Raw genomic sequence first — 27,793 nt, 5'->3', positions numbered from 1 at the left:
TTCTAATGGAAGTTGCAGGAGTTTTGTGAGCATATTCACAATAGCTTCCATTGCTCCTGGGCACATCTGTAAAACTTTAACCCACAAAAATACTCATAAGCAAAGTTAAAGAGCGTGAACAGGGCAGTAACATTTTCTTGAAAACAGGCTGTCACTATCCATGAGACAAGTAACCTCATGCTGAGTTAGATAAAGCCAGCATCATTAGTGACTGCTAGATTGAACAGTCCATTCCCTATAGAAGCAATGTTCCTTACTTGGAAAGCTAATGGAAAGAGAGTGTCACCAAGTGTTATTGGAATTTAGCTACAGCAAAGCATGCACAGTAGGCAAAAAATCCAGGATTTGAAGTGTTTTAAAAATTGCAAGTTATAGTCAAAAGTTACTGGTTACTAGAAACTTACTGACAACTAAAAAGCCTACATCCAGAAGAGAAAGGCATTTCGATGTACTTATAGGATAGAACTGAGCATTACAAGCCCATGACCATTAACTTGTTTAAAACGAGTTTCTCTTATGTGCAGTAGCTACCTCACACTATACATAATGTTGGCAATGATACTGTGAGAGCTGCTGAGAAACACTGTGTGCACTGATTAGAACTCCACCGTGCTTGATGCTATACAAGCACAGAATGAAAAAGACGCTCACAGGACAAATTATTTGAGGCAAAGGCAAGAGATACTTGGGAAGCACCAAAAAGCAAAGCTGATGACTGCAACATCCCTCGTTCCAGCTACAGCCAATAGGCGTGTGCAATGAAAATTAACCGTAGGCAAATGCCATGGGAGATGATGAGAGAGGGCAAATTTGAGAACTTTTTGTGAAGCTGAGCAATGCATGACAAAAGACAAGATGTTTATGCATCTCCTCTTACTCAAACTATTTTTTGAGCTGCATGAGCAGAATAGGAAGTTTAATTTACATTTGCAAGGAAGGTGCAGTGGGAGAAGGCAACTCAGATGAAGGCTCAGACTGCCAGACAAGGTTTGGTGGAACTCCTGGTAAGTACACTGCACACAGATAATGTGTGGTTTTCAGGCCTAATTGCTTGCTTCCTCTAAGCAGGCAAATACGCATAATCATGGTATTAAAAAAGAACATCCGCTTGACCTCATTTGTGTGGCAATTTATTTTCATTAAATTACCTCATATTTTATAGGGTATTTTATCAGCTAATATAAAATTGCATAGTAATACTTCATCGCATTAGGATCAAATAACACCTTAGACATTCAATAGACCCACTAAAAGGAATATTTGGCCAAGACTAGTGCTTAAATGTAACCACTAATCATAAACATGCAGGCATAGGCCTTAAAAAACAGAAAGAATAGGCAAAAAAACAATCCAGTATGTATGTTTTTTAGCAAACCAGGTTATTAGTGGGAGGTTCTTTGGAGTTTTTTTTGCTTTTTGAGGGTGGCGTTTATTTTGGGAGCTTGGAAGGGGAGATGAGGGCATCACAGGGGACAGTTTGCAAGCCAGGAAACAGATAGCAGTATCCCAGCTTTAGGAGGGCCATGTGGTAGACATTTAACTTACACCCTAATGAGTCATACTAAAGACTGCAGTTAATCTTTTCTTTACCCATGATAAAGAACTGGCAGGATGCCACAGCTTCAGTCCTTCTAAATCAGACTTTTGCATCTGCTTCCAACAAAACATATAACAGAATGCCAGAGTCATGATATACACTGACTTTTCCTCTGTTCCCAGAGTCAAAGGAGCTTCTTCAAATTAGTGTCACTTTCTTAGCCAAGACAGGAAAACATTTAGTAAATACAAATAAGTTAGGAATGTCATGCTAGATTAGAACACAAATGTTCCTCCCTCCCATCAGAAAATGTTATATTCTAATTATTATTCAAGATGGTGTTTTTCCATGGAAGCAGTCTTTTAGGAAAAATGCAAATACTCAATTACAGACTATTTTAGAGGTGAACTGAAGAAGTTATTTCAAAAGGAAGGGCGAACACTAAGCCCTTCCCTGAGAGCGTTTGTTGCAAGTGTTTAATAATCTATATGTTAGTCTGTTGACTAGTATATTCTCATTGACTTACTGAATGGGTGTTGATAATTTCTTCGATGGAGATATATATGACAGGTTTGCTAAGGGTCACCATGTCAGAGTATTCATCGATATTGAATTTCTCTTCTGGCTCAGGAACATCACATGCTGCTTGAAAAAAATTCCTGACAGAAAATAAGAAAGACTCTGTAATTGCCCCCTATAAAGTCACTTCAGTTAGCCTGTATAAAACAAACACACACAATCAAGTCTTTGACATACTGAATCATAGAATAGTTTGCATTGAAAGGGACCTTCGAATGTCATCTAGCCCACCCCTCCCTGCAATGAACAGGAACAACATCATCTAGATCAGGTTGCTAAGAGCCCCATGCAGCCTGGCCTTGAATGTCTCCAGGGATGGCACATCCACCAGCTCTCTGGGCAACCTGTGCCAGTATTTTACCACCCTTACTGTGAAAAATATTTTCTTCACGTCCAGCCTGAATCTCCCTTCTTTTAATTTAAAACCATCACTCATCCTATTGTAACAGGCCCTGCTAAAAAGTCTCTCCCCATGTGTTATATTTGTCTTATAAACTGCAATCTACATTTAGTCTTTGAAGGAAACTTTTGGAGGCAATGCATTTACACATCAATACAAATGACAAAGTGTTCTATCTTTCCTGGACAGGAAAGAAAAAAGGGGCTGGGATTCCTTAGTTTGGAGAGTAAAAGCTGAGGGATATGATCAAGTTGCACAAAATGACAATGGCATTGAATGAGATAGAAGCAAAATTCAACAAATCCCACAGTTATGGGACAAAGGGGTATGCAATGAAACTGGTAGAAGAATACTATTTTCAAATGAATGAAAGGAAGCACTGTTTTAACCAACAGGTAGCAAACTTCTGAATATTGCTACAGGAGGAGGTTGAGGAGGCAGATGATCTCAAAGGTATAAGAAGGGTTTAGACAAATTCCTGCACAAGTTCATAAATGCACAGTAAAAGATCTAGGCAGGGTTGGTAGCTTTTAACATAGCTAATACTGCAATTGCAGTTGCTGGGTGAGTATAAGGGGAACAGGCAGCCATCGTTGATGACTAAGAAGGGTTTAGTTGAAGTGCAGAGCACAGTCACCCAGAGACTCAGTTTTGTATAAAGTTAGCTTAATTAGTAGGGGAATTCTTTTTGTAGCAATCAAAAGGCCAACTAGAGGAGGCTCTTTCATTAGCATTTGTTATTCTTACTATAACACTTTGTACTCTATTGTTTCTCCATGATTATGGCATGCCCTTAAGTACTTCATTAAACAGAATGACTAAGTTTAAGTATCTTTGTGCTCATGGCTGGTTTCTCAAGGAAACCCAGTCTATGAACAGCGCATTTAATTTCATGAAGGGCAGACACTAAAGACAGAATTTCCAAAAGTGAGTTTGTCTCAAGACTCAGCAACAGTTTAAGCTAATAATAGCAATCAGTGCAAAAGATGGGCGATAATCCTGAAGAACTTTTGTCCCAGAGCATAGCAAAACATGCAAATTCCTATGAGTGGGCAAGATGAAAGAATAAAATCTGTGTGGAATCTCTCTGCAAAGATGAAAGGATAAAAACAGAAACCACACCTTTTTCCTGTCCAGTAACAATTTTCTTCAGACAAAACATTCAACTATCCTCCCAACCAAAAGAACGCATTATTTCTGCTGGGTAATGGATTACCCTATGCTACTCTTACAATCTGTGTTTGCAGTAAGGAAGCCTTACTGCAACCAAGCCAGCAGAGGTGGTCAGTTCTCAATGTAACGTTCAAGCAGAAATACATCCTGTTACTCCTGCTTCAACTTCCTCAGCAGTGAGGATTTCTTCTCTGGCAGATCACTCAATATTTTAACTCTGAGCAAGGAATTTCCGTAGACAAGGAGTCCACCTGTGCTACTCATCCTAGAGGAGAGCTCTTATTGTATAGGTGTTTATGAGGGCTTTGCATACCTGAACTTCTGGTATGTCTGTGAGAGGTAAGTGTTCATAGATGATAGATGTTCGCTCTCTCCTTCAAAGAGTTTGTTAGAAGCAGCATGCTGAAGGACTTTTGCCACACAACCTAGGTTCCTCCTCTGGTCAGGGTGTATCTGGCCCCCAGCTGTCATATCAATGATATCAAAGCCATCAGGAGCAACAATGGCAGGGTTCATGTAGCGATAGTACAGGAGGTTGCCGACAATCTAAAAGAAAAAATAAGGAGATCTTCCCTTCACACAAGTAATTACTTTTAACAAAACAAGATCAATCATTTCTACTTCTGAATTAGACCACTGGAACCAGTGCTAGAAGAACTCCTAAGACATACATGTTACCATGTAGCTAACTTAAAGAGCCTGTGGTCTTTTACAGCATGTGACTCTTGCAACACCTCTGTGAATGTCAATTACGGACTTTTACAATCACATCTGAATTTGGTGCTGGCTTTAGGTCAGCTAATGCAAGCCATTGAGTTGAATACAAAGACAGATACAACTCTTCTAGATTTTGCAAGGTGCAGCTCCAGAGGCTTATTCTCTACAATGCTACAGATGCCTGCCAGCATTTAGTGCATTCATTGACAAAGGACCCGCTGTTCTCATGAGGACAACATCCATTCCTAAAAGAGTAGAGAACAGATTTTCCAAACTGCAATTTCCATAATGATGTTACAGTAACTTGTATTGTGCAGACAGTGGCTTTGAATCATTCCTGATCTGAGAAACAGGCAGGACTTTTCGTTCTGCAATTTGCCTCAGCTTATGTGTAGTCACATGCAGAACTTCCATTTGCATATTTAAAGGCTTTCAATTGGGTGCCTTATGTTCTATTTGCTTGCCCTTTTTTTTTTTTTCTTGTTCTTCTCCATAAATTGAGCAATGACAATCTGTGTTGCTGGAGTGGTGCACAAGAATACCACATAAGTGCTGCATGCAAGGATTTCCAATTCATTGTTAAACCACACAAAAGCAGAATTAATTTTTCAGCTGAGGAGTTTGAAGCCCTCTATGCACCATATATATATTTTAAACACCGAACTATATCTTTTTGAAGAAAAATGGGGAAGTACCATTAAAATGAATGGCTTATAATTTTAGAACCATGTCATTAAACACTAATGAAAACATCTTTACTGAAGTGCAAATAACTCTAATTTGAGAGAGTTGACAGTCTCTCAGCTGGCTGGAAGGCTCGTGGTGCAATTTCCTTAAGCCCTCTGAAGAGGCACCCTGGCTGTGTTTGGTTAACAATGGCCAGCGTGTCAGTACCATCACTCACACTTTACTTTTCAGTCTGTACAAAAGTCATTCCTACAATTCTTACAAGCATCTTTAAGTGTAATGTAATGATCTACTTGCAATTCATTTTTAGAGCTGTTCCTCATTGTATTTCAGTTATAATATTAATGCATTTTATAATATGTTATTTTTTTAATAACATATTATTTAACAACTTGGGGGAAGGAGCGGCAAGGAGGTATATGACCAGGGGTCATATAATAGGACTGCTGATGGTAAGGACCATAGTACAAATACAAACCCCAAGATGATTCAGATAAACTTCAGCCTTCTAAGAATACCCCTTTGCAACCCAAGAGGCGCCAAGTTCCTTCAGTGAATGCTGGTGTTCTTAGTTCCTTAGAATGCTTAGTGCCAATAAAAACCCCCTTTGGCATTACAAGCTGCTGACAGTTTTCCCTCAGGTGTCTACCTTTAATAGTTCGTCTTCTGTTGCGTCTGGGAATTTCTCATGAAGCGAGCTCTTCAGAACTTTGGCTATGTATCTCATTCCATAACTACATGTAGAACAGATGAAAAGGAAAAATATTGGAAAGACTTAAACAAAACATAAAACAATTATTTTAGTCAGTCAAGTAACTGGTTTTTTTTTACAGCCACTTAAAACATAAAATGAGGTGATAACGGAAAACAGAAGTTTCAATAACAGGGAGTCGTTCATGAGGCTGATAAAGCAGAGTAGCGTGGAGAAACCACTCCCTCTACTGGGGAAATCATTCGAGAGGCACGTATCAGAAACCATGTAATTTGAAAGCATGCCCATCAGTGAGTTTCAAGCGGAGCTTCACTGTGCACATGAACTGCAGCTTCCTAAGTCAACACTTACGGCATCATATTGAGAGAGGAGAATATGGTCGTGAGAACTTTGTCAGTTACTGCTCGCAAACTCTGAATTGATGATTCCAGTTTATTAACCACTTCTGTGTGCGTCAATGCTTGTTCTGTGGTTACATCATATGGCAATTTGCTGTAAAGCAAACAGATATTAAACCAGGCTAAATATATTTGAGAATAATTTTTTATTTTTTTTTTTACTTAGTAAATGCCATCAGTGAACAGAAAAAAAAAAAAAAGAAAACATCAGACAAATAAAGCTGAAGTTAGCTAGGTTACAAAAGTTTTAGATGCATTAGCATCATGGTTTTAGAGGGCGGCAGCTGGTTTAGGTGGGGGTGCACACACCATTATGTACCTTCCCTTAATTACAAAAGGGGAATCCTAATTTAAAGCATGCAGCTCCATGTCCCCGTCCAGCCTAGCTCCTCAAAAGCCTGGAACGCTACTGGCATGCTGTTATAAAAACTGGGGAAAAGGCTATAAATTCTTCCATGGCATAGTCTACTACACTTATAATGATTAAGTAATTGACTTTGAAGTTCATGACCAGGAAAGTATCCCTTTGTTGTTCAGAACAGGTTGAAGTACATGTTTTTCAATCACTTCTCCCCCCAAACTTTCATTGTACTGTAGGAAGGTAGGGAAGGGATGCATGGGCACAAGTGCAATGTGTCAGAGAAGGAAAGAGAAAGCAGAAATGAGGGTTCCCTCAAATATTGAAATAGTACAGTATGTCCAGCTTCCTCACTCACCTGGCCTCACCAGTCTGCATTTCTAGCTGGTTTACCCATGACTTGTACACATCCACAGGACTAGTGTTGATAACGAGGGACTTGTCCTCCATGATCTCCTTCACCACAGGGGCTAGGAGCTGACGCAGAGTATTCTGTCCCCGAGCACCTCGGTTGAAGCTGACGACCATCTTAATAACTGTGGGGTTCCCAGTAACAATATCCTGTATCTGGTCTACCTTAGAGCTGTATCAAGAACAGATTAGTTCAGATCTGACTTATGTATGACTTTATCCATGTTTTCATAACCCAGACATTTAAAATTATCCCATTTCTATGTTGAAACAGGTTTATACAGTCTATTTCTTAGGCTTTCAAATAAAATAATGCTATAGAAATTACTACCTGAATTCTATATGTATTATAATAATGTCCGTGGAACATAGCATAGCTAGTGGCAGCTAATATATACCTGATTCAGGCCCAAATACCTGTTCAGCAGATACCTATTAAGGGCATAAAATAATACTTTATTGTTTTAGGATAACAAGCCACTACTCTCCACTTATAGAACATTTACACTGAGAAAAGAAGGACTTTCTCTACCCTTAAATACTCAAGCACAAAAGCAAGAAACCCCAGTGTCTGCTTTTTTTCAAGCTATTTTTTCGTACAAAAATATTGCCCACCATAGAAAGATTTTTTCCTGAATTGGAAATAGCTTGAGTTAACAAAGAAGTTACACTGAAAACAATTTCCTGTAGTAACAAAAGTATGTATCTAACTTTACAACATCTTAAAGATTAACCATCAAATTCTTTTAGGTATGAAGTATTCGTTGAATGGTCTGCAACACAAATCAACTAAAGTCTTCCTTTGAGTGCACATACTTTATCTCCTCTTCTAGAGCAGTTTTGAAGAGCTTGAGAAGCAGATACTCTTCTCGTTGATTGGAGGCATAGTTGTATAGAGTAAAGATGACCGTATCCATAAACTTGGTTGATTTGTTTTGTGGCATCTGGAAAATCAGCTTTGCCAGATATGTGGGATTAGTCTGTGAAAAAAACAAATGACTGAAATAGTACTGGTCCAGGGCAAACTACACCCACTTAGGGGGCAGCGCTTGCTGTTTCCATTATCACTAAAAGTATTTATGTTCATTCCTGTATATATCACTTTTCCACACTGGCTTTACTTTTTTCCAAATCCTGAGGCACAAGAAACGCTGAATATTGCACAATTAGATATCTATGAGTAACACCAGTAAGGATTTTATTTGTAGTCTCTGAACAGTTACCTCTGTGCATTTGGTCTATGGATCCAATGGCAATGACATTTTACCAAATGACAATGGCTATCTACCAAGACAACACAGCATTCTACATGTCCACTTAGGTATTAGAGAGCATCTGCCCTGCAAAGATCTAAAATTCTTCTAGAAAAACTTCAGTGAGATGAGGTAAAAAGAGCACAAGAACAGATACATTGCATACTGTCAGCTGCACAGCAGACAGCTTCCTTTCCACCATATATAATGCACAATAAGAGAGACAGTAATTTACGTGGACTAAAAGCGATATGGAGGAAAACATTTCTCTCTGACATCAGTACAGACTGAAGTTATTCTCAGGAAAAAACCAGCTATATTTTTTGGATGTTTTAAAGACATGCAGGATTCTCTCAATTCCAGGAAATGCTGGAAGTTGATCGTAGTACTTGCTGCAGTCTGCATACTACAGTGGAAATCTTCTCATAATCACTACTACAATCACTAGAATAAAGCAAGCAATGTATTTGTAGTTTTTCCTCAGCCATTTCTGCCCTGTTAATTTTTTATGTTAATACTTACCTGTAAAAGGTAGAATAAATGTTGATAAGCCTCCAGTTTCTTTCTTCTCTCTTTACTCAAACCTTTGATACCCTGTTTGTCAACCATAACCATCTCTTCCAGCTGATTTTTGCTCTTTTTGTTAAGTTTCTTACTGTGCAGTACCACATCCTGCAGGCAGATGATCAAAAATCTAGATTATATATTCACAAAAAAGGCAAATTGGAAAAATTAACATGTTCCAAACCATGCTAAATGCAATATTTCTCCAAGGGCCTTTAATAGCAACTTTGTATATTTTGCTGCTCCATTCACGAACAAGTCTTTTGAACATCTTTATCTTGTCACCAGTATGGCTTGCCAACGGTGATCATCTGGGAAACCTGATATCATGTACAGGCTCATTCATCATTTAGTTAACAATGAACAAGCACTCTAATATGATCAGACAAGTCTACTCCAATCTACTGAAGACTGCCAAGCAATTACTATTGTCCACAAGTAGCAAAACAGAGCGACATTTGGTAGCAGACTGCCATATCACTCAGGGCAACAGAACAACATCTACTGAAAGGTATTTTGACAAGATTACTTCAGACATGCAAAGAAAGTGCTTAATTTACCAGGAGTATTTTAACTAATTGTTAAGCACTGGCACAGATTCCTCAGACAGGTTGTAAAGCCTCCACCCTTGGTGATACTCAAAAGCTATCTGGACATGGTCCTGGGCACCCTGCTCCGGGTGGCCCTGCTTGAGCAGCAGGGTTGGACCAGAGGACCTCCAGAAGTCCCTTCCGGCCTCAGCTATGCTGTGATTGTGTAATCCTGAGCTCCTTCAACACACAGAAGTGCTCAGTGCATGTTACCAAGGGAGCTTGAACAGAGCCTGCTGACCTGAAGAGTGATTCTGTTTTTCACCAGCAGTCCAATCTTTATATCCATTAAGTTCAAGTCCTTCTCCAGCTGTTGATTGGATCGAATTTTTGTAACCACTTCTTCCCTTAACCTTGTTACTTCTAGTTCTTCTTGGAAGTCTAAGTCACTTTGGTCCAAGAGGTAAGCAAATTTGCGCAGGACAGTCAGGGGTGGATTTTCAGCACCAGCTATAGTTGAAGTAAATAGGCTTGTTAGTTGACATAATACTGTTTGTTGACATAAACCCTCAGAAAACTGGAACTTCAGAGGGACGTTTATGCCAGTTAGAGCAGTATTTTCGTCATACTGTGTAAGTACAGTTAACCAAAATGTTTTCAGCTGTAAAACAACTGGTTTGCAAACACTTGCATCTGCTTTTGAAGGGGAATAAGAGATTGAGAAACCCCAGGTGAAGGTTTAAAAACAAACAAACAAAAAAAAAATTGAACATAGTATCATACTTCTCTCCAAACATGCAGCATTCAACTGTTACCACTTACTTAGTGTTCTGTAGTCCTCCCTGGCTTTATTTGCTCTGAGAAATGCTTGTATCTTCACAATCTCATCATTCTGAAAGGGACCAAGGTTAAGCAAAAGAGTCTAGTTATGACACATTTTTGCTCAGAAACACACAGTGCAGAATCTCTTTCCTGAGATTCCCAAAACTGTCCGGACAGTCATATTACCCTATTTTAATGCTTCACATCCAAAATGGAGGAAAAGGACTTACATGATCCTTGAAGTATTGCAGACGTTTCCTGTAAGCTCTCTTTGCTAGCCACATTTTGACCCATGACTGGATCTGAAAATTAAATAAAATAAAAACTTAACAGACACTGCACAAGCTATTTGCATGTGCATGTTTTAAACTTGTTTCTGACAGTCCTCTTATGCAGGCATGCTCTTATAGTCAGGGCCATAGATGACTGTACCACTGAGCTCCTACAGTCCAGTGACCAGATTAATGGGCTTTGACTGAAATAGCAAGTCTATTTGGAGGGTCTACTCCCTGTGTGTGGCATTATCTTTGGAAGTAATTTCTACATTCAAGCCTCAGCTTTCAGTTGTAAACCAGTCTCCTTCAGACACAGGAGATCAATATCCCATCTGCAGTACTCATGACATAGCATCCCATCAGCATCTCAGAAAAGTGAACACTTTTCAGACAGATTTGAGAGCTTTTAATGAAATGTAACTCACTGTCAACTCAAATATTTTCTGATTTAGTATTATCGAAAGGGAAGTGTAAGAAAATCTCTTAAGAGATGCTCAAGCTCAGGAAAGCCTGATAGAAGTCAAGCACAGAACTTTCAAGAAGTGATTTACTTCAGCTGTCAATTAAACAACTTTCAGCATCATCCAAATTTATGGAGCATGAGTTCCTCCTGTTTGTGTTCCTAGTCTCTGATTTCTAGGTGGTGGAGGACCAAGCCAAGAGATAAAACATATTCAGGCACCAAAACATGGAGGGATCTTACCTTAACAATAGCAGCAACATTGCCTTGAAGCACCTTTAATCTGTCCACATAGCTTTTCCTTTGTTTGTATCCTTTCCAGAAAGCCTGTTTTTTAAAAGGCAGAAGACCGTTACTTCCAACAAGAAATGCGTATTTACGCTAAAATTAACAACAGTGTTTATCACATAGATAAAAACTGCCATTGTGGTAAAGAGATAACTAAGGTGTAAGCAAGTTTGCCTTTATATTTTTAGGTGCCCTGATACATGTCATGTTAATTTTGGCCAATCTTAGCACAACGTTTGTTTTCCAATGCCATTTCCTTCCCTGAAGGGAAGGAAAGAGATAAGAATCCTTATTCTTATCTCCAGTGCACCCATATCCTTTAGTATCCCTGTCACTGGCTTCATCCCACACAGGGAATACTCTGCCAGCTCTTGCCCATTATATCCAAAAGCTGTTCCCTACCTAACTGGACCCTCATTGTTCTTAGCCTGGACTCCTTCCCAAGCACCTGGTCTTCCAGGGCCGCTCAGGATCATCTTTACCGTAGATTACAACCTCCCAATTCCCTCACTTGGCCCTCCCTTTACTAGCTCAGAAGCAAACTCTTGGCATGGAACTGATGACAGGAATAACAGATATTCTTACTGCCTTTACATATTTTGCCTCTCGTCCCTATCCAGCCAGTGACTCCAGCTTTGTCTTCTACTTATTGTCTTTTCACAACTCATTTCTACTTTAATGCCCACAGAAAATAATCAGAGATCAACTTTATCTACATTTCTCTATATTTTTGAACCTGTTCGCAGACCCTGAATTCCTCAAAGAACAGCACAGTCCTTTGCTGGGCTTAGTCACCATGCCAGAAAATGAAAAGCTAGTCCCAATGACAGCTGCTAGTGGTAAAATTATTTAGCATCATGAGTTGTTAAATAAAGTTATTATAGATTAGAAAACATCAGTTGTACATTCTTCTATAATTTTTGGGAAGGTTGAGTGATTGTTTTTCAAGACTGGTATAAATCGCTTCCAGTGGGAGGTGGCTATTTCACCATTTAAAACCACTGTGCATGCATTTGTCCATGTTCACACTCTCAGCAGAAAGTTTTCTTTCTAATCCTTTCAGAGTTCAGCAAACTGAAGACATCTAAGAAACACTGCCAGAGCCTGAGAACACCAGAGTGGCTGCCACACCCTACCCAGCTATGACTTCAAGGAACAGAGGCAAACTTCCAACTGGGGATAGTCTAGAAAGGAATGTATTTCCTAAGCCATTCTTTGCCAAAGAATTTTTGCTTCAATACACAGCAAATGTGTTCTGGTTTTGTACTATGCATAGTTAGGTGTACTGTGCAAAACCTGTACACCTGGAAAGAAAGCCACGGCTATATATTTCTGAGTTTCTTCACTGAAGTAACTTGGGCCGCAGGTGGATATGAGCCATTCTTTTAAAACTGATATTTGCTATTTAGAAGCACAATTTCTCCAATGAGGACAAGAACGTATTTGCAGATGTAGAAGTTTGAACTGCTGGTAATGAAAACAGGCAGAGATACCTATTTGAAAATCGTATCAGTGGTAGGAATCAGCCAGATCACCTGTCACATGCAGAAAGTTACCCAAGCCCTGTTACTTTCTCATTCTACAAAAAAAATACCTGTATTTTGATGGCAGATGGTTCCTGGTTTTGAAGGTATGCTTTTCTCTCCTGATAATTTTTTCTGACTAAGAATCCCCTTGCTCGGGCTTGCAGCTGAACAATCAGATTTTCATTAGCAAGCCACAGCTGCTCTCGGTTGTAATCTGCTGTAACTCGCCCAACAATGCTCTGTTAAGAAATCATGGAAAAAGGTCATTTAACAGAAAAACCCTCATGCCAAAACCATCCTGGAATTTGTTCTGTATTGTCTCCATCATATCACAGAATCATTAGGTTTGTAAGGGACCTCCAGAGGTCATGTAGTCCAACCCTCATATGTATGGCTTCTGTTCATCTCATCTAAGCCTCTCTGATTTACCCCTAGATTTTAATCAGTGTGAAGGAAAAGCTACTTTGTTACCACTGCAAATAAAAACCCCAATTGTGCAGAAGCTTTTGTGATCTACTTTGTTCTAAGTTATATTTCATGTTAACGCAAAACCTCTGCAGTAAGAAAGTTCAAGTATCACACTCATCCTATTGAACTTGGAGATACAGGAATGCTGTCAGATAATTAGATTTAAACATAAAACAGTGCTTCCACATGCCCACAAATACATCATGAAATTCCTTGTCACAGGCCAATGCAAAGTCCAAAAAAATATAAAAGGGTATGGAAGCAATCAGACTTCCCTCCACCAGTATCTGCTGGTGGCCATTAAAAAGTATGCTGTAACTTCCATTTAGGAAGTCCCTGAAGCATTGTCAAACATCAGACAGGAAGTTGTGCTAACACTGCTTAGCCTCAAATTGCTGCTATTGTCAGAAGAAGCTAAAGTGATCTTCAGTCTTACCCAGCACAGCCTCAATCCTTGAGATTGCCGTATTTTGCTCTCTCTCTCAGATGCTTATGCAGCATTTGCAATAAAAGCAAATGTTTCAGCCACGTACCTGGATTTCTTCACCAGTTAACCACGAAGTTTTTGGTACAACTCCTTCAGGGGCATCACAGGTGTCTTCCTCAGTTTCCACATTGTAGTAGTAATCATACATGTTTTTCATTACCAGTTTAATCCATGGACTTTCATTAGAACCTAAGAGCAATATGTTCCATTAGTACACATCTCTGCCCTGCTACACTGCTACATTACAGCTCTTCCTACTCATTTCTCATCTCTGCATTTGCTACAAAGCCATTTTACTTGTAAAGATACTGTATATCTTGGGCCATTTTCTAGTAAGGATGTTTTCAAAATATTCTGTTAGGTGGATCAGGATCATTCTTTTAGAATGAAACAGCTATGATGTAGTACAGATCCTCTGCCAGCTTCTCCAAACCTCAACACACCAAATCAGTGCTTGCTCCTGAAACAGCATGCACTATGTCTTCCATCAACACTCACATGAGTGGAACTGAGACTGTGTTCATAAAAAAAAATGTTGTTCTTGTCTTCTGGCCAAATTCTGGCTTTATTGACACTTACCTCACATGGGACGTTTCCTATGTCAACATTATCGTCTTGTTTAATGCTTTGATAAACAAGGCTGTATCCTGACAGGCAGGAAAAGCCTCATTTCCTCATGGACAAAAGGCCCCAAGGTAAAGCTGAGAAGGTCAGTTGTGCAAAATGCTCTCTTAAAACTCATGTTGCAGGATAAAACATACCCACCTACTCTAAGAAAGTGTACTACATTGACAGTAACTTTTTTCTTTTCGTTGTTAGCTAATCTCGGCTGCATTAGCTATGACCAGCGTGCAGCTCTAACATGACAGAACATCCCATCATCCTGCTATGGGCAGGTTCTAGTCCAGCTTTTGCTGATATCTGCTGCTTTGGCAATGTCTAGGGACCATAAATGGACCACGGACACTCTGGCACAGCCTGCCTTGCTCTTTACAGAAACCTGTAAGGCTGAATTGTGCAGCCTAATGCTTCTTTGCACCTACTACCAGAAAAAAAACCCCAAAAAACCAAAACCGCAAAAAATCCAAATGAACAACCAAAAAAAAAAAAACAAACCACACCACCCCAAAGAAAAAAAACTCCAAACCCCAAACAAAAGAAAACCAAGCCAATAACAAGACCACCAACAAAAAAACAACACCCCCCACCCTCCCAAACCAACCGAACAAAAAAACACCCAACACCCATATATCAGAGAGTAACATGGTTTTCTGAGGGCATGGACTAGTCTGTTGACAGTCAGGAAGAAGCTGTTATAAATTCACCCAGAGGCTAGTTCAAGACTTTAGAAAGTAATAGCTAGACTCTGGAAATAGCTATACTCATTCGTCAGCACGTACTGTGGTCTGGATGATGCGCACAACTGTTCAGCATCACATAAAAAGCACTTGGACATTTCTCGAAAGATTTAAAACCAGTGACTGCCTTCCTCAGTTTACAGTAACTTTAGGTAAGACTTCTGCGCTAGTTTTCCAGTTGCCTCAGTAATATGGACACATGGAACTGTGCTACTCAGGAAGTTTTTTACCTTCTCTAGCTTTCAGATTCTTGGCTTCAGAGAGGTTCCTGAAGTAGGTTTCAGCACACTCAGGAATGACTCTTAATCCAAACTTGGACTGCAGTATCATCAGGATTGGCTGTGAATCACCCTTCTCCAAGCTCTTATTAATCACTGATGTTCCAACAGCCACTAGGGTAAAATAATGACATAGAAAATTAAGTGGTTTATACTTTATGCACCCACAGCTCTAGCCTCCAGCAACCTTGATAAGGGACTTCTAAGGCTGGCACACACAGACAGCATGACATACTCAGTAATTCAGTGCTTCACCCATTTGCAGCATCCTTCATGCTTGTAAGGACAAGTATTTTGGAGAACAGCAAGCTTGTTAGGTAGAAAGAGTGCACTCCACCCATGCTGGGACGCAGCACAACTGAGAGTGATCTGAGGGCATAACTGCTCCCCCATCAAGTGACACACCAGATGACACCAGAGCAAGGGTTGAGGATGGTAGGCACCCCTGCACTTAGTCTACCCTAACAGACAGGCCATCATCTGCTGATTGCTTGGGAGCCTTCTAGAGATACCTGAAGTCATTAGATTATAAACTGTAAACCTCAATGTTCACTTTTACTGTACAAAATGGGAATAAAAACTGATTGCCTCGAGCAAAGTCTTGAAACACTAAGCATCCTAGTCAGGATCCTTTCTTGTCCTCACTCCCCAGGAGCTTGTTTAAAGCTGATGCAGCAAATACATGCCCTTGAGTTTGGAAGAAATGCAGCTCTTGCTTCCAGGGCACAAAAAGTGCCCTGAGAGGTGATGCTATGAAGCATGTTCAAAGTTATATGATGTTAGCCACAATCTGATCCAGGACCTCCTAAGTGTCCTTTGCTTTGTGCAGGTCCCACTATCATCAAAGGAGTTGATACCACCACACCTGACAGCATGTGGTAGCAAATGCCACTTCAAAGCGCCTTACACACTAGAGGTATACACTGCTTTAGAAACTGCTGCTCAGGCCTTTAGTGGTGTTCCTTCACATCTAAACTCACGATACGTGCACAGAAAAACAAGTGATTAGACACATAGCTAGAATATCTACATTATATACTGACCTAAGTGAACCTGGATACCTTTGCATCCCACAGCTGCACTTCACACTGCAACACCAAACACTTTTCCTTATCTTCTGTATATCCAGATTAACACATAAAAGATTCCTCCATGCGTTCAGTGCTCTGACTACACAGAGCGGACCCAAAAGGTGGGTCAATATCAGAAGCCTACGCATGGGAGGCACAGCATGAGACTGAGCTAGCAGAGGAGCATTTCAGCAGTTTTTCCTTGTGGTTAGTTTGACTAAGGTGGAATGGGTAGCTTTGGCTAGACAGTTACAGATCAATCTCCAAATACTTTCGCAACCAGCTGAGAAAAAGTGAACACCACACCACCACTGTCTGCATTCCTACCAGACAGGATCCTGATATATTTCTGTGCTTTCAAAAAGAGCCCTGCCAATCATACATGTGCTCCGCATGAGACTGGAGAACACTTCGTACCGCAGTTGTGGTATTGTGATGCCCAGGCATCTGGTCTCAGCAGTGAGGAAGCAGGAAAAACTGGGAAGTCATGGATTACCAGCTTGCTGCTGCTGGCCTAGGTGGTTCTTGGAGGCTCAGCCCTATTCATACACAGTCCCATGTGCCTCGTTAACTCTGATCACCTGTATTTGAATGCTTTTCTTCCTCCTTTTCATCCTATAGTTACAGGTGTTGGAAGCTGTTGTTATGAAGACAGAACAGCACACAACCTAGCTGGTTTTGTAGGTCCCCTGCTGCCTGGCTTTTTCCGCATCTTTTAATTAATTGTGCCTTTTTTTTTTGAAAGAAAAAAGTAAGAAAAATGATTATAGGGTAAAAAGAATTCAACAGAAATTATTCCTTTCCATTGAAGTGTTAACAATAATACTGCAGCTGTTGCTCTAAAGAAGGGCCACGTGAACCCTTTAAAATTACAAGATAAACAGAGGCTAGCCATCCCCAGCTGCAGAGCTCCAGGCTCCAGTCTGCTCCTGCAGCAATTGGGATGCCAGTACCAGATCAACACTGTGAAGTGGTCTTTTTGACACCCATCCTCCTTTCAAACAGCTCTGATATACAGAGATGGATGCAGTTGTCTGGTGTGATATGGCCAAAATCTCAAAAGCGCCAAATATCGGCTTTTTCCCATAACTAGGACTCTCTTATGACAAATCCTGCTTTGACAGACAGACTTCTTGTGCAAGACTAAGGCTGGAATTGGTGTCTATTCCCAAAATCTATACAGCCGATATTTTATAAATCTCATTTTGCCTTCCACTTTGTTAAGGAATACAACAGTTGAACTAGTTCAAGGAGTGAAGCAAGATGATGCAAACTGCACAACAGCAATGCAAAGAATGAGGGAGCCCACTATCATTTACTGAACACATCTTCCTAAATGAAGATACAAGATAGAGTCCTTTACTGACAGGGAAGACAGTTTATAAAAAACTTCTAAAATTTTAATACTGTAGTATTTAATATTTATAGAAGGCATAAAAATTAGTTTGGAAGAGATCAAGACTGCTTCAGTACAGCTGCCAACACCTTCTCTTAGTTTATCATTTATTTTATTGCAATTACTGCAGCAATCTCAAAAATACACTTTGTTCTGACTGAAAAGCAAATCACTGCATTGCTAAAGTTTTGGAGTGGGATGTGAGGAGCTGTTGGTCTTCCAAAAACAGTGTCTCTGAGATAGATCAAAGCAAAGTTCATTCCCAAGTTGTGATCAAGCTGAACTTTAAGTTTAGACTATGTGAATGCACATGCTAACTTCCTGAGACAGGAAGTGTTTGTTATAGGAAATACCAGGTTCTGTGCCGTGGGGAAATTTTAAATCACGGATTTTAGCTGCAAAACCTTAGAGCTCTTCTGAAGAATGTGCTGTGCTGACACTGCTTCCTTTCAACCCAGAGGGCAGAGTACAGGAGATTAGTAGCTATTTCCACAAATTACTTGTTAAAAGAGTTCTACTGATCATACTTGATTGTGAAAACCTGTGAAACAGATTATATGAAAAGATTTTACTGCAACAACTAGCTAGTGGATGGACTAGTGGCCTATCATTAGCCGTATTTTCTAGTGTTATGGGTAATCCTGTGCTAATTTCTACAGGCCATTTATGAGATACATTCTCAATGTTTTTATACCAGTGGACGCAAATCAGAATGTTTTCAAGTTGCTCTTTAGCTTTAACTTACATCTGTTTATAAGCTGAGCATTTCCTTCCCTTCTCTGTGCTCAGATGTTTCCTCATGCCTCTGGATGGCATTGATGGAAAGCCAGTTTTGTCCACAAGAGAAGGTATCGGTGCTCCTGAGTACAAGAGCTCATTTGGGACAATGTGTGTGAGTCCGACCCCATCTCAGAAAACACAAGTCAAGTGCTTTTCACTACAAGATGTGTGACCTGTGAAAATACTTTGTGTCTTCAGTATCTCTGCTTGGTTACATTAAGATTGTATTGATCAATCAAAACAATTCTGAAGTAACAGCAACACTACATGCAGTGTTTCTGTAGCACGGATAGAGGATTTTATCATAACTAGCTATTTGTTTTCTTCCACTCACAACTTCCCAAACACTAACTACTGACATAGCCTGCCTATAAGTAAACATTAGGCTGCTGCACTGCGCTAATGAAGGCTGAATGCAGTGCTGAAGGAATGCACCGACTTCAGCAGTTGTATTCACAAGCTGTTAGGGTGCAAAAGAAGGTGACGCTGACTCACCCAAAGTCAAGTCAAGCAGAAAGTGAACCAATACCCAATGCCAAGCTATCAGTCTCAGCTGTGCTGTGCTGGCCTGAAGCAGGAAAAAATAGGGACCCCACCATGCTCTCCAGTGTGCCCCATACACCCAGCTACACTTGCTTCTGCATTAATTGCTAAAGTTTATTACATATTATGAATAGTTCTCTAAAATTATTATATGAAGTCCAAACTTTGACAGAAGGTGTTGAGTGCATCCAGGACACAATACTCCCACAGTACAAGCCTTTGCATTTTTGTTATAGATCTCCTCCTCTTTACAGATTGGAAGAGCATGTGCTTCAAAAAGATTGAGGCCTTTTTCTATACTATTTGAAAGTTGATATATTCCTATTTTTTTGTTTGTTAGCAGTTAAAAAAGGCATTCTAATGAGATAGGAATAAACAAAGTTGTAAATATGTAAGAATTTACTCTTACAACACGCTTCAGGATTTTAGTCTTCTATAAGCAAAATAAGTTCTTGAACAGTGTATCCCTTGTCATTCACATATCTTTCCATTTCACCAGATTTATGAAGATACACTGACAGTAAAAATCTTGTTCATGATATTAACCTATATAACCAAATCCACTGAATTATTAGCCAATCCTTAAGGAGTACCACTTTATATAAAAACACCACCACCCCATGAGATCTAAGTCACCCAAATTTTCAGTATGAGAAAGAACACACATTCATTTCTTTTGATGTATTTAAATGGCTGCCACACTTCCCTGATGTGAAAAAAGTAAATTAGAATTTCAGTTTTTCAAGACTAAGACCAAGAGCAATGGAGATGGAGGTTAATGCTTACAGATTGCCGCCTCTTTTATATTATTATTGCCATCACTGATTCCTTTTTGTATTTCGTCCAGCCACAGAAGTGCTGATTCATCTTGGGATTCCTGAAAAAAAAGATAGAGAAAAGCCTTGAAAAAACTGTATTATAATGAAAGTTGTCTGAACCTACTCATACAGCTCTGATAAAATCTACTCTTGCAAAGCCCTTGCACATTAAAAAGAATTTGACTGCTTAAAATCAGAAATAAAACACGTTCATATTCTATTTACTGATGCCAATAAACTCCTGTTGAAATGTAAAGCTCTGAAAGTTTTCATGTACAGAAGACACCATCCTGCCAAAAATCCATAAAAAATTTGAGCGAAGGCAGAAACATTTTAATTTCCCTGATATGAAGGCAAAGAAACCTGAGTCAAATGAAACAACACATTATCAAGAAGCACTGTGACAGCAGTATAAAGAGCACAAAGTAGAAGACTGCAAGAAGTTGGCTTTCTTTCAGAACCCCTTATTTGGAAGAGATCCGCATGTACACCTGAGTACACATTGCATTAGAAAATAACAGCGAGAACTGACATAGGACAGCTCAGGCTTAGTAATGATAATGTAGCTCAGGTAGCAAATGCTTCAGGAATTAAGCAGCAGAGCAGGTCTCACTCTTCCTACAGGCCGACAGTATATGGCATTAAACCCAAGTTAAAATAGAAGGTGCAGGAAGTGGGCTCAGCATTCCTGCTAGCCAACCCTGCGCTGGCTGTGCAGGTTCACAGGTGAACCAACACTTCAGTTGAGAAAATAGGATTTCAGAGCTAAAGCGACCTTTAAAATCTAACAGGGGAGAGGGGGGAGAGGTAGGTGAAAGGGGCGTGTGGTGTGTGGGAATCCTTCTAAAGAGGAAAGAGGAGTGCCAGGTCTGTAATAGGCTAATGATGAGAGAAACAGGAATGTACTGATTTGATAAAGATCTAGGAGTATATACGCACAAATATTTCAGGAAAAAAGCACCCAGAAACTCTCTCAAGCTAACACAGAGTGGACAGAGAACCAGCTTTGCAAAGAATATTCCCTGGTTTTACACCCAACTCCAGGCCAAATATCCAAGAAATTTGTTATCCACTGAAATTACAAAGACAAACCAGGGTAAAACCCCCTAAAGGCAGATTCTTCAAGTCTGCATCATATATGTAAACAAGGCGGCAGAATATCTAAATAAAATCAAGTAGTGTTAAGCAATCGCATGACAGTGAATATACACAGCAAGTTTTTCTAATAGGAAAGTTGGAGTTAACACTTGAGAGAATATATACTAAATTTGTAAACTATAGCTGACAATTTTGAGAAAAGGATTGAAAAACTGAGAAGAATTCCTTATCTTGTATCCAGCTTTTACACACTAAGTACAAGAACAGATGCAAACACTGCTCTGGAGTCAAGTACAGCTTATGCCGAGCCTTGCTGCTAGCTTGGAAGCCAGACCAAGACTTGGGCTGATTTTTTTCTGCTGAAGCAAGCCATTGTTATTTGGCATTCAAGAAAGAAAAAAAAAAAGAAGCCAGACATAAAAAGGAAGGGATCAACAAAACAACATATGAAAAAAGGGGAAGGGTTTTAAAGGCTTCAGGCTTGGAGGGGTGGGAACTCTCTGAGTGGAGCCGGCAGCCAGATTGAAGGAGCACAGACAGTTAACAGTGGGCAGGGAGGCAGAAGGCAGAGCAGATCATAGTTTTCTTAAGGCATGTTTGTATATGTGGCTTACTATCACCTTTGCATTTGCTAACCCAAGATCACCACACTCTTCTCCAAGCCTGACTGCTTCCTTAAGAAGGCTACAGAGTTCAGCAAGTTCAGTCTGTGGATGGGACCCTTGAGGACTTACTAAACTCACCCTTTGATTTTTTCCAGAAACAGCTTTTTACCCCAAATATCTGTATATGCAAATTCCAGTAGAACCCCCCGTATCAGCTCCGGGCTTGTGGTAAATTAGGAGTTAAATTGCTGCTATAAAGCAATTTTATCTCTTTGTTGGGCAGGGGCTAAAACTGAGTCATGTGTGCATAGATGGATACGTCACACCCTCTTGCTGTAGCAGACAAAGAACAAACTAGCTGCTTACCATAAACCTCATGCCTACAGGATGCTTCTGGAGGACAGATCAATCATTCTTTAGCCCCTTACAGAGGGGAAAAAATCCCCTCAAGCAACAAAACACCTCGAGATGAACTAGAGCAGCGTTGTTGTTTGGCTAGCTGCATTTCATCTACTACAATGAAGATATTGATTTTCACTGGACTGCTCTCTCTTACCTCCAGTCTTTTCACAACAGGTGAGTCTATTCCATTATTTCAGTCAATAACATGGGCTTTTTGATAATGCTAGCACTTTGACAGCTTAAATGAGTTGTATATGCATCATTACAGAAAACTATACTCTAGGAAGTCTCACTTAAGGCAGACTTTTATCCTTCTATTTTAGTGACACCTTACCTCCCCCCAGTCACTTTCTATAGTGAATTTTATTTAAGGATATTTCTGTGCTAACTGAAGACTCATCTTCTCTATAGTATTTCTGCAGTGATATGACAATCTTAAACCTGTAGAGTCTTGTTTTTTCTGCTTTTAAAAGTTCAACAGAATTATAACTTCACAGATGGTGCTATTAGAAGGAAGTGCTCAAATAACTTTTTTGACAAAAATAACCAAAGGAAATTACCAAATAGTAAGCCTTTTTTTTCTCACTAGAATTAAAGCTTTTTTCAAACCATACTCACTTTTAAAAGCTGGTTTTCATATATACAATATATATATGCACATGCATGCACATATGTGTCTTTAAAAGAGTGACTAGAATTCATTTTCTCAATTAGCCATACAGAAAAGTACTAAAAGGGATGCAATCTACCAATTATAATTTCAAAATACTCTACAATAAATCTGTCAGTGAGCACTGATAAAACTGTTTTCCATATTTTATTCCGGTATGGAAGGGTAAAAGAAAAACACTTAGGTTTTCATCCAAAGTTCAGTCCACTTCTGAATTCCAGTTTCAAGACGCATGCTCTAAGATTTACACTAAGTCTTTTTGCGTTAAGCACATCTAAGAAAATTTTTAAATGACAAGATTAATTACACAGCTGTTAATTCTGCAAAACCTGTTTCACAACATATGGTTTTAGAAAGTATTTTGAACACATTTGTGCTTCATTTGGAAATGTCAGTGTCACTACAGAGGTCTCTACTAAAGATTGAGGAACAGGCATTAATAAAAGTGGTGTCATTGGCTTTGCCTTCACGCTAATGATATTTATACACTGAAAATACCAGTCCAAGCATTTGTTTTCTGTTCTCAAGAGAAACTCCCTGTTCTCACACATGAGGAGATGAAAAGATCTGGTTTACTTTAGTCAGAAGCTGAATAGCAACATTAATTTGATACCGGAGACCAAAAATATTGAGAGTTGTTTCAATTTTCTAATTTGAAACTTTCAGCCTGTGTTAGACAGGATAGCTTTTTGCATCTTTTGCAGTCATGCATTTCGTCCATGAAGTGACAAGGACAGTACTGCTGTTTGCTTTGGAAATTCTGATCAAGCCTGGACCAAGGCTGCTGCTTATATGATGAGTTTCCAACATTGTTACTACTGGGAAAAACCCTCTAGAGGTGATAAAGATGACACAGATGTCTGATTTTTCCCCTCCCCCCAAAAATTATTGAAAACATGAAAAATGCAGAAAGCTAAGCTTAACACTAAATTCATTCTAAATTTTCAAGGTTGGGTATGACATGACAAAAATCAGTGAAGACTGTCCTTGAGTGCATTTGACATGAACACCCAAAGCAAAGGAGAATGCCACCAAATCTAAACATATATTGATTTTCACATAGAGATCTTCCTCTTTCTCCATTCCTGAAGGTGAATTATATTGCTAATCCAATAGTTTGGTCTTTTTAACAAATTTTTTTTTTTTTTTAAGCTTCGGAATTTTCACTGAATGGCTCTGCAATTAAAACTGTATCACTTATAAAGACTTTCCGTGGAATTTCAGCAAGAGACTATGATTACATCCCGCCGTATGCTATAGAAGGGGAGACCACGACTATTCATATCAAAGAACACAAATGCTCTTCAAAAAAGTCAAATGACTCCACTTTAACAACAGTGAACAACACCACTCTGGAGTATCTGACCAGTTCTCTGAGTACCAAGCTAATACCCGCCATCTACCTCAGTGCTGTTTTATTGGGTGTACCGTCTAATGCCATCATTTTGTGGATGCTGCTGTTCAGAATCCGGTCTGTGTGCACTGCCATTCTCTACACAAACTTGGCTGTTTCAGATCTGCTCTTCTGTATCATGCTGCCCTTCAAAATAGCATACCACATCAATGGGAACAACTGGATATTTGGGGAAATGATGTGTCGAACTACCACTGCAGTGTTTTATGGCAACATGTACTGCTCCATTCTGCTGCTCACGTGCATCAGCATCAGCCGCTACGTGGCCATCGTTCACCCCTTCACCTACAAGAGCTTGCCGAAACGTGTCTATGCCATCACAGTCTGCACTACTGTGTGGACCATCGTGTTCTTGTACATGCTCCCGCTTTGCATAATGCAACAAAGCTATTATGTGAAGCAACTGGACATTTATACCTGCCATGATGTGCACAATGCCTGTGAAACAGTATCTTCCTTCCAATTCTACTACTATGTTTCTTTAGCTATCTTTGGCTTTTTAATACCTCTTGCTACTATCATTTTCTGCTATGTCTCAATTATACGAACTCTCAAGACTCATGAATGGTTCTGGTATGTTAAAGTCAGTCTTTTCATCCTTACCATCTTTGCTATTTGCTTTGTGCCAAGCAATATTATCCTTATTATCCACCACATCAACTATTACTATTACAAAATAGATGGATTGTATTCTTTTTATCTGATTGCTTTATGCCTTAGCAGCTTAAACAGTTGCCTTGACCCTTTCCTTTATTTTCTGATGTCGAAAATTAAAAGTCAATCCAATATTTATCTAACAATGGTTAAAATATCCAGGGAAAAATGAATTTAGTTCAATATTTATACTATTGCAATTATGATTTTGTATAGCACTAACCCAGGCAGCAACAAACCTCAGGTGCAACAATTAAACTTTCAAAATAAAAAAGTGTTAAGGAAGACAATCTCAATAAAAATTTACTTCCTTCCACATACCACAGAAGTAACGTCTTCAGAAACATACTTTTCCACCCCTAAAATACACCTCTATCCATTCATTTCCTTCTGAGAAGATCAATTTCAGGGCCTCAGAGAAGAAACCAGAATATCTGTCACCACAGCCTCTGAACACCAGAAGAGAAATCAACATCCAAACAGCACTTTAGGCCCATTCATGATTTCCAAATACTGCAAATTAGCTCCCAGCCCACAAACACTGCAGGAACAGTGATGTGAAAACAAGTTTTTGGCCCAGTGGAAATGGCAACAAGTAAAAGCACTTTCTACGTGCCTTCAGGCTGTTGAGCTTTGCAGGACCTCCCTGTCAACAAATACTGCCCTGGATGTTGGAAATAGAGAACCAGAGTCCCTACGGGTTCAAGGAGCAATAAATCTACAGCTGTAGACAAGGAGCCTGATACTTCTCAAGGCGGAATCTCCTATGATTCTGCTTAATCAGCTTTGCACAGGAGACTTGTTCTTCCACTTTGTCAGCGCCTGCACTCCTCTAGCCCATGAGGATTGCTAGGAGCTAACCCTTATCAGTGTTAATTCAGGCATTTACTATTCTTGCTTGGTAAGCAAAACAGGGAAGCTATTTTGTAGTATTCTCTATTTCCACATCCTCACAGGAAATACCTACAGTGTTACAAATACTGAAACTAGTTATGATTGATTGTCCATGTTAATAAGGCAAAGGGTCAGCTTTTACATTTACAGAAATTCAAAAGCTGCGTGAGTATAAGTTCCTGCAAAATGAGCTCAATGGTTGGCATTTGTAACTAGAGCATGTAAGACATGAATGTGAAAAATGTTTTACATTGGTTTGATTATAGTATTGTAAAAAAACTTTACTTAAATAACATAATTTGCACTGGAAAGTGTCTTCAAGGAATTTGAAGCCTGATAAGACTCCCCCTTTTTAATTTCTTCTGGCTCCTAATTTAAGTTAGTTTTAATCATAGCATTCTCTCAACATGGATAAGAACAGATTTTAAAGATAAATAAAATAATCCAGATGTTACAAAACTATTGTAAATATAAGAAGCCGTTAACCTAACTGTAAAATCTGTGTGTCTATGAGTCAAGAAAATAAATAACACAGGAACCATTTCAGAGTTTGACACATCTGTTTAAATTTTCAGCCACCAATAATACCCTCCCTAAACACAGGGTTCTCTCCACTGGGACCTGAATACACTTGGTTTGAAATGGCATTAAGAACTGCTACAAGCTGTCATTTAAGATTACAGGAATAAATAAATTCCAGGTTTGAATTTTCAGTTTCAAGCAAGAAACAAAGAGGCGTGATCTGACATTAAGACCTGTAAAGGGTACTGAGAGATTTGGATGCAGACTCTACTTCCCCAAATCTACCACAGCTACAGGGATGTGACAGCAGGCTGGCTAGAATAAAGCAAGCAGGTTTCACCCACATGTTTTTCCAGACACTGGCGAACACAGGAAGTTCACGGGGAGATCTATCTGATCCTTGTAAATCAAATACTTCCTTTTACTATGGCTCACTCCTAAAACATGCAAAATACAATTAAAGGCAAATCTACTTTATAAACAGGGCTCAGAAAAAAGTGGGGAATAGACAGATTTAGACATTGCATCTTTTCAATTCTGTTTGGTTTTTTTGGTTTGGTTTTTTTTTTAGGGAAAGTGTTGCCTAAATCTTATCTTTATGTAAAGGATAGTAATGTCCTTGTGACTGACCAGCATAAAAAGAAAGTCAGATTAATGCATCTGAGTGTTTCTTTTGGAAGCACATATAGTACAGTGTCTTGCTCTCTTCCTAAACAGGAGCAATACTCCTATTTACAGAGGGTTTTAAGTAGTTATCAAAGGGCTGCAAAAACAAAATACCTCAGGAAAGAAAGGCTCAGCAGAAATCTTTAGGAACATCACAAACTTTTGAACAAGAAGATTTTAAAGAGATTGCACAATTTTTGTTCCAAAACTTGGAGACACCCATTTGATTCCTATCAGCACAATCACAAAGAGGTGGGAGCAGGCACGCCCAGGCACCCACGGAGCACAATGGCAGCCAGCAGGAGCAAGCCTGGACAGGGCTGCTGTGTGCAGGCACATGGCCACCTGTGGGCCATAGGTCCCTGCCTTGGGGACATCTTGGCTCACTATGCATACACAAAGGGTCTGGCACATTCCAGGCCAGCACTGCACAGCCATCACCTGCATGGACAATTTCTGCACACAAATATCAACCCTGGACCTTGCAGGACAGGTAAAGTAATCGGCATGCACTAAACCCTCCCCAGCATGCATGGCAAGGGAGGAAGCTTCTCAGCATTCAGGATTCTCTGAAACCAGCCCTCACCTGAGAACCCAAGCAAGAAATTGAGACGTGCAAACGACTTCTGAAAATTCTGACAGTGGATTGATGAAACACACTGTTTCACAGCGAGTACCACTGGTGGCCAGATAGCTAGAAGGCATTTTTACAAGCCAAAGTTCAGTAACTTCTCCAGCTGACCATATTACTTTATGAATGTGTTATGTGAATTTCAAGCATCTTTTCCAAACACTGGACATTTCAAGTGCTGTGCTAGTAGCTTTAAGCTAATCTTGTGTTCAGTCATATCCTGCAAGCTGCCGGGCTGATCTTTGTTTATGCTTCCCTGAGTCGTGATGCTAACCAGGGCACTGCTTTTGGGGAAGCAGATAGCAATACCCTGCTGAGATAGGCTTAACTGGAGGCACATACAATATGG

The 27,793-nt window shown here is 39.6% G+C and overlaps 2 protein-coding genes across 5 annotated transcripts in view; one reads left to right on the top strand and one right to left on the bottom strand.

The window, feature by feature from the left end:
* Nucleotides 1–27,793, bottom strand: part of IQGAP2 (IQ motif containing GTPase activating protein 2) — a 123,912-nt gene that overhangs the window by 11,853 nt on the left and 84,266 nt on the right. For all 4 annotated transcript variants that reach the window (XM_030512468.1, XM_030512469.1, XM_030512471.1 and 1 more), the window contains 15 exons: nucleotides 19,857–19,947; nucleotides 15,234–15,395; nucleotides 13,692–13,834; nucleotides 12,759–12,929; nucleotides 11,120–11,203; nucleotides 10,372–10,443; nucleotides 10,142–10,211; nucleotides 9,621–9,829; nucleotides 8,748–8,897; nucleotides 7,789–7,952; nucleotides 6,920–7,144; nucleotides 6,157–6,297; nucleotides 5,743–5,827; nucleotides 4,003–4,235; nucleotides 2,064–2,196 (listed from right to left, as the gene is read on the bottom strand). In XM_030512468.1, the coding sequence (XP_030368328.1) occupies nucleotides 2,064–2,196; nucleotides 4,003–4,235; nucleotides 5,743–5,827; nucleotides 6,157–6,297; nucleotides 6,920–7,144; nucleotides 7,789–7,952; nucleotides 8,748–8,897; nucleotides 9,621–9,829; nucleotides 10,142–10,211; nucleotides 10,372–10,443; nucleotides 11,120–11,203; nucleotides 12,759–12,929; nucleotides 13,692–13,834; nucleotides 15,234–15,395; nucleotides 19,857–19,947 (2,133 nt within the window). The remainder of the gene's footprint in view (nucleotides 1–2,063; nucleotides 2,197–4,002; nucleotides 4,236–5,742; nucleotides 5,828–6,156; nucleotides 6,298–6,919; nucleotides 7,145–7,788; nucleotides 7,953–8,747; nucleotides 8,898–9,620; nucleotides 9,830–10,141; nucleotides 10,212–10,371; nucleotides 10,444–11,119; nucleotides 11,204–12,758; nucleotides 12,930–13,691; nucleotides 13,835–15,233; nucleotides 15,396–19,856; nucleotides 19,948–27,793) is intronic.
* Nucleotides 21,921–26,171, top strand: F2RL2 (coagulation factor II thrombin receptor like 2). The gene is made up of 2 exons (XM_030512472.1): nucleotides 21,921–22,167; nucleotides 23,816–26,171. The coding sequence occupies exons 1-2, from the start codon at nucleotides 22,110–22,112 to the stop codon at nucleotides 24,901–24,903; spliced, it is 1,146 nt and encodes a 381-aa protein (XP_030368332.1). The 5' UTR covers nucleotides 21,921–22,109; the 3' UTR covers nucleotides 24,904–26,171.

The sequence above is a fragment of the Strigops habroptila genome, chromosome Z (genome assembly GCF_004027225.2).
Source record: "Strigops habroptila isolate Jane chromosome Z, bStrHab1.2.pri, whole genome shotgun sequence".
Taxonomy (NCBI): Eukaryota; Metazoa; Chordata; class Aves; order Psittaciformes; family Psittacidae; genus Strigops; species Strigops habroptila.
The sequence above is the reverse complement of the archived record's forward strand: the minus strand, read 5'-3'. Positions and strand labels throughout refer to the sequence as shown.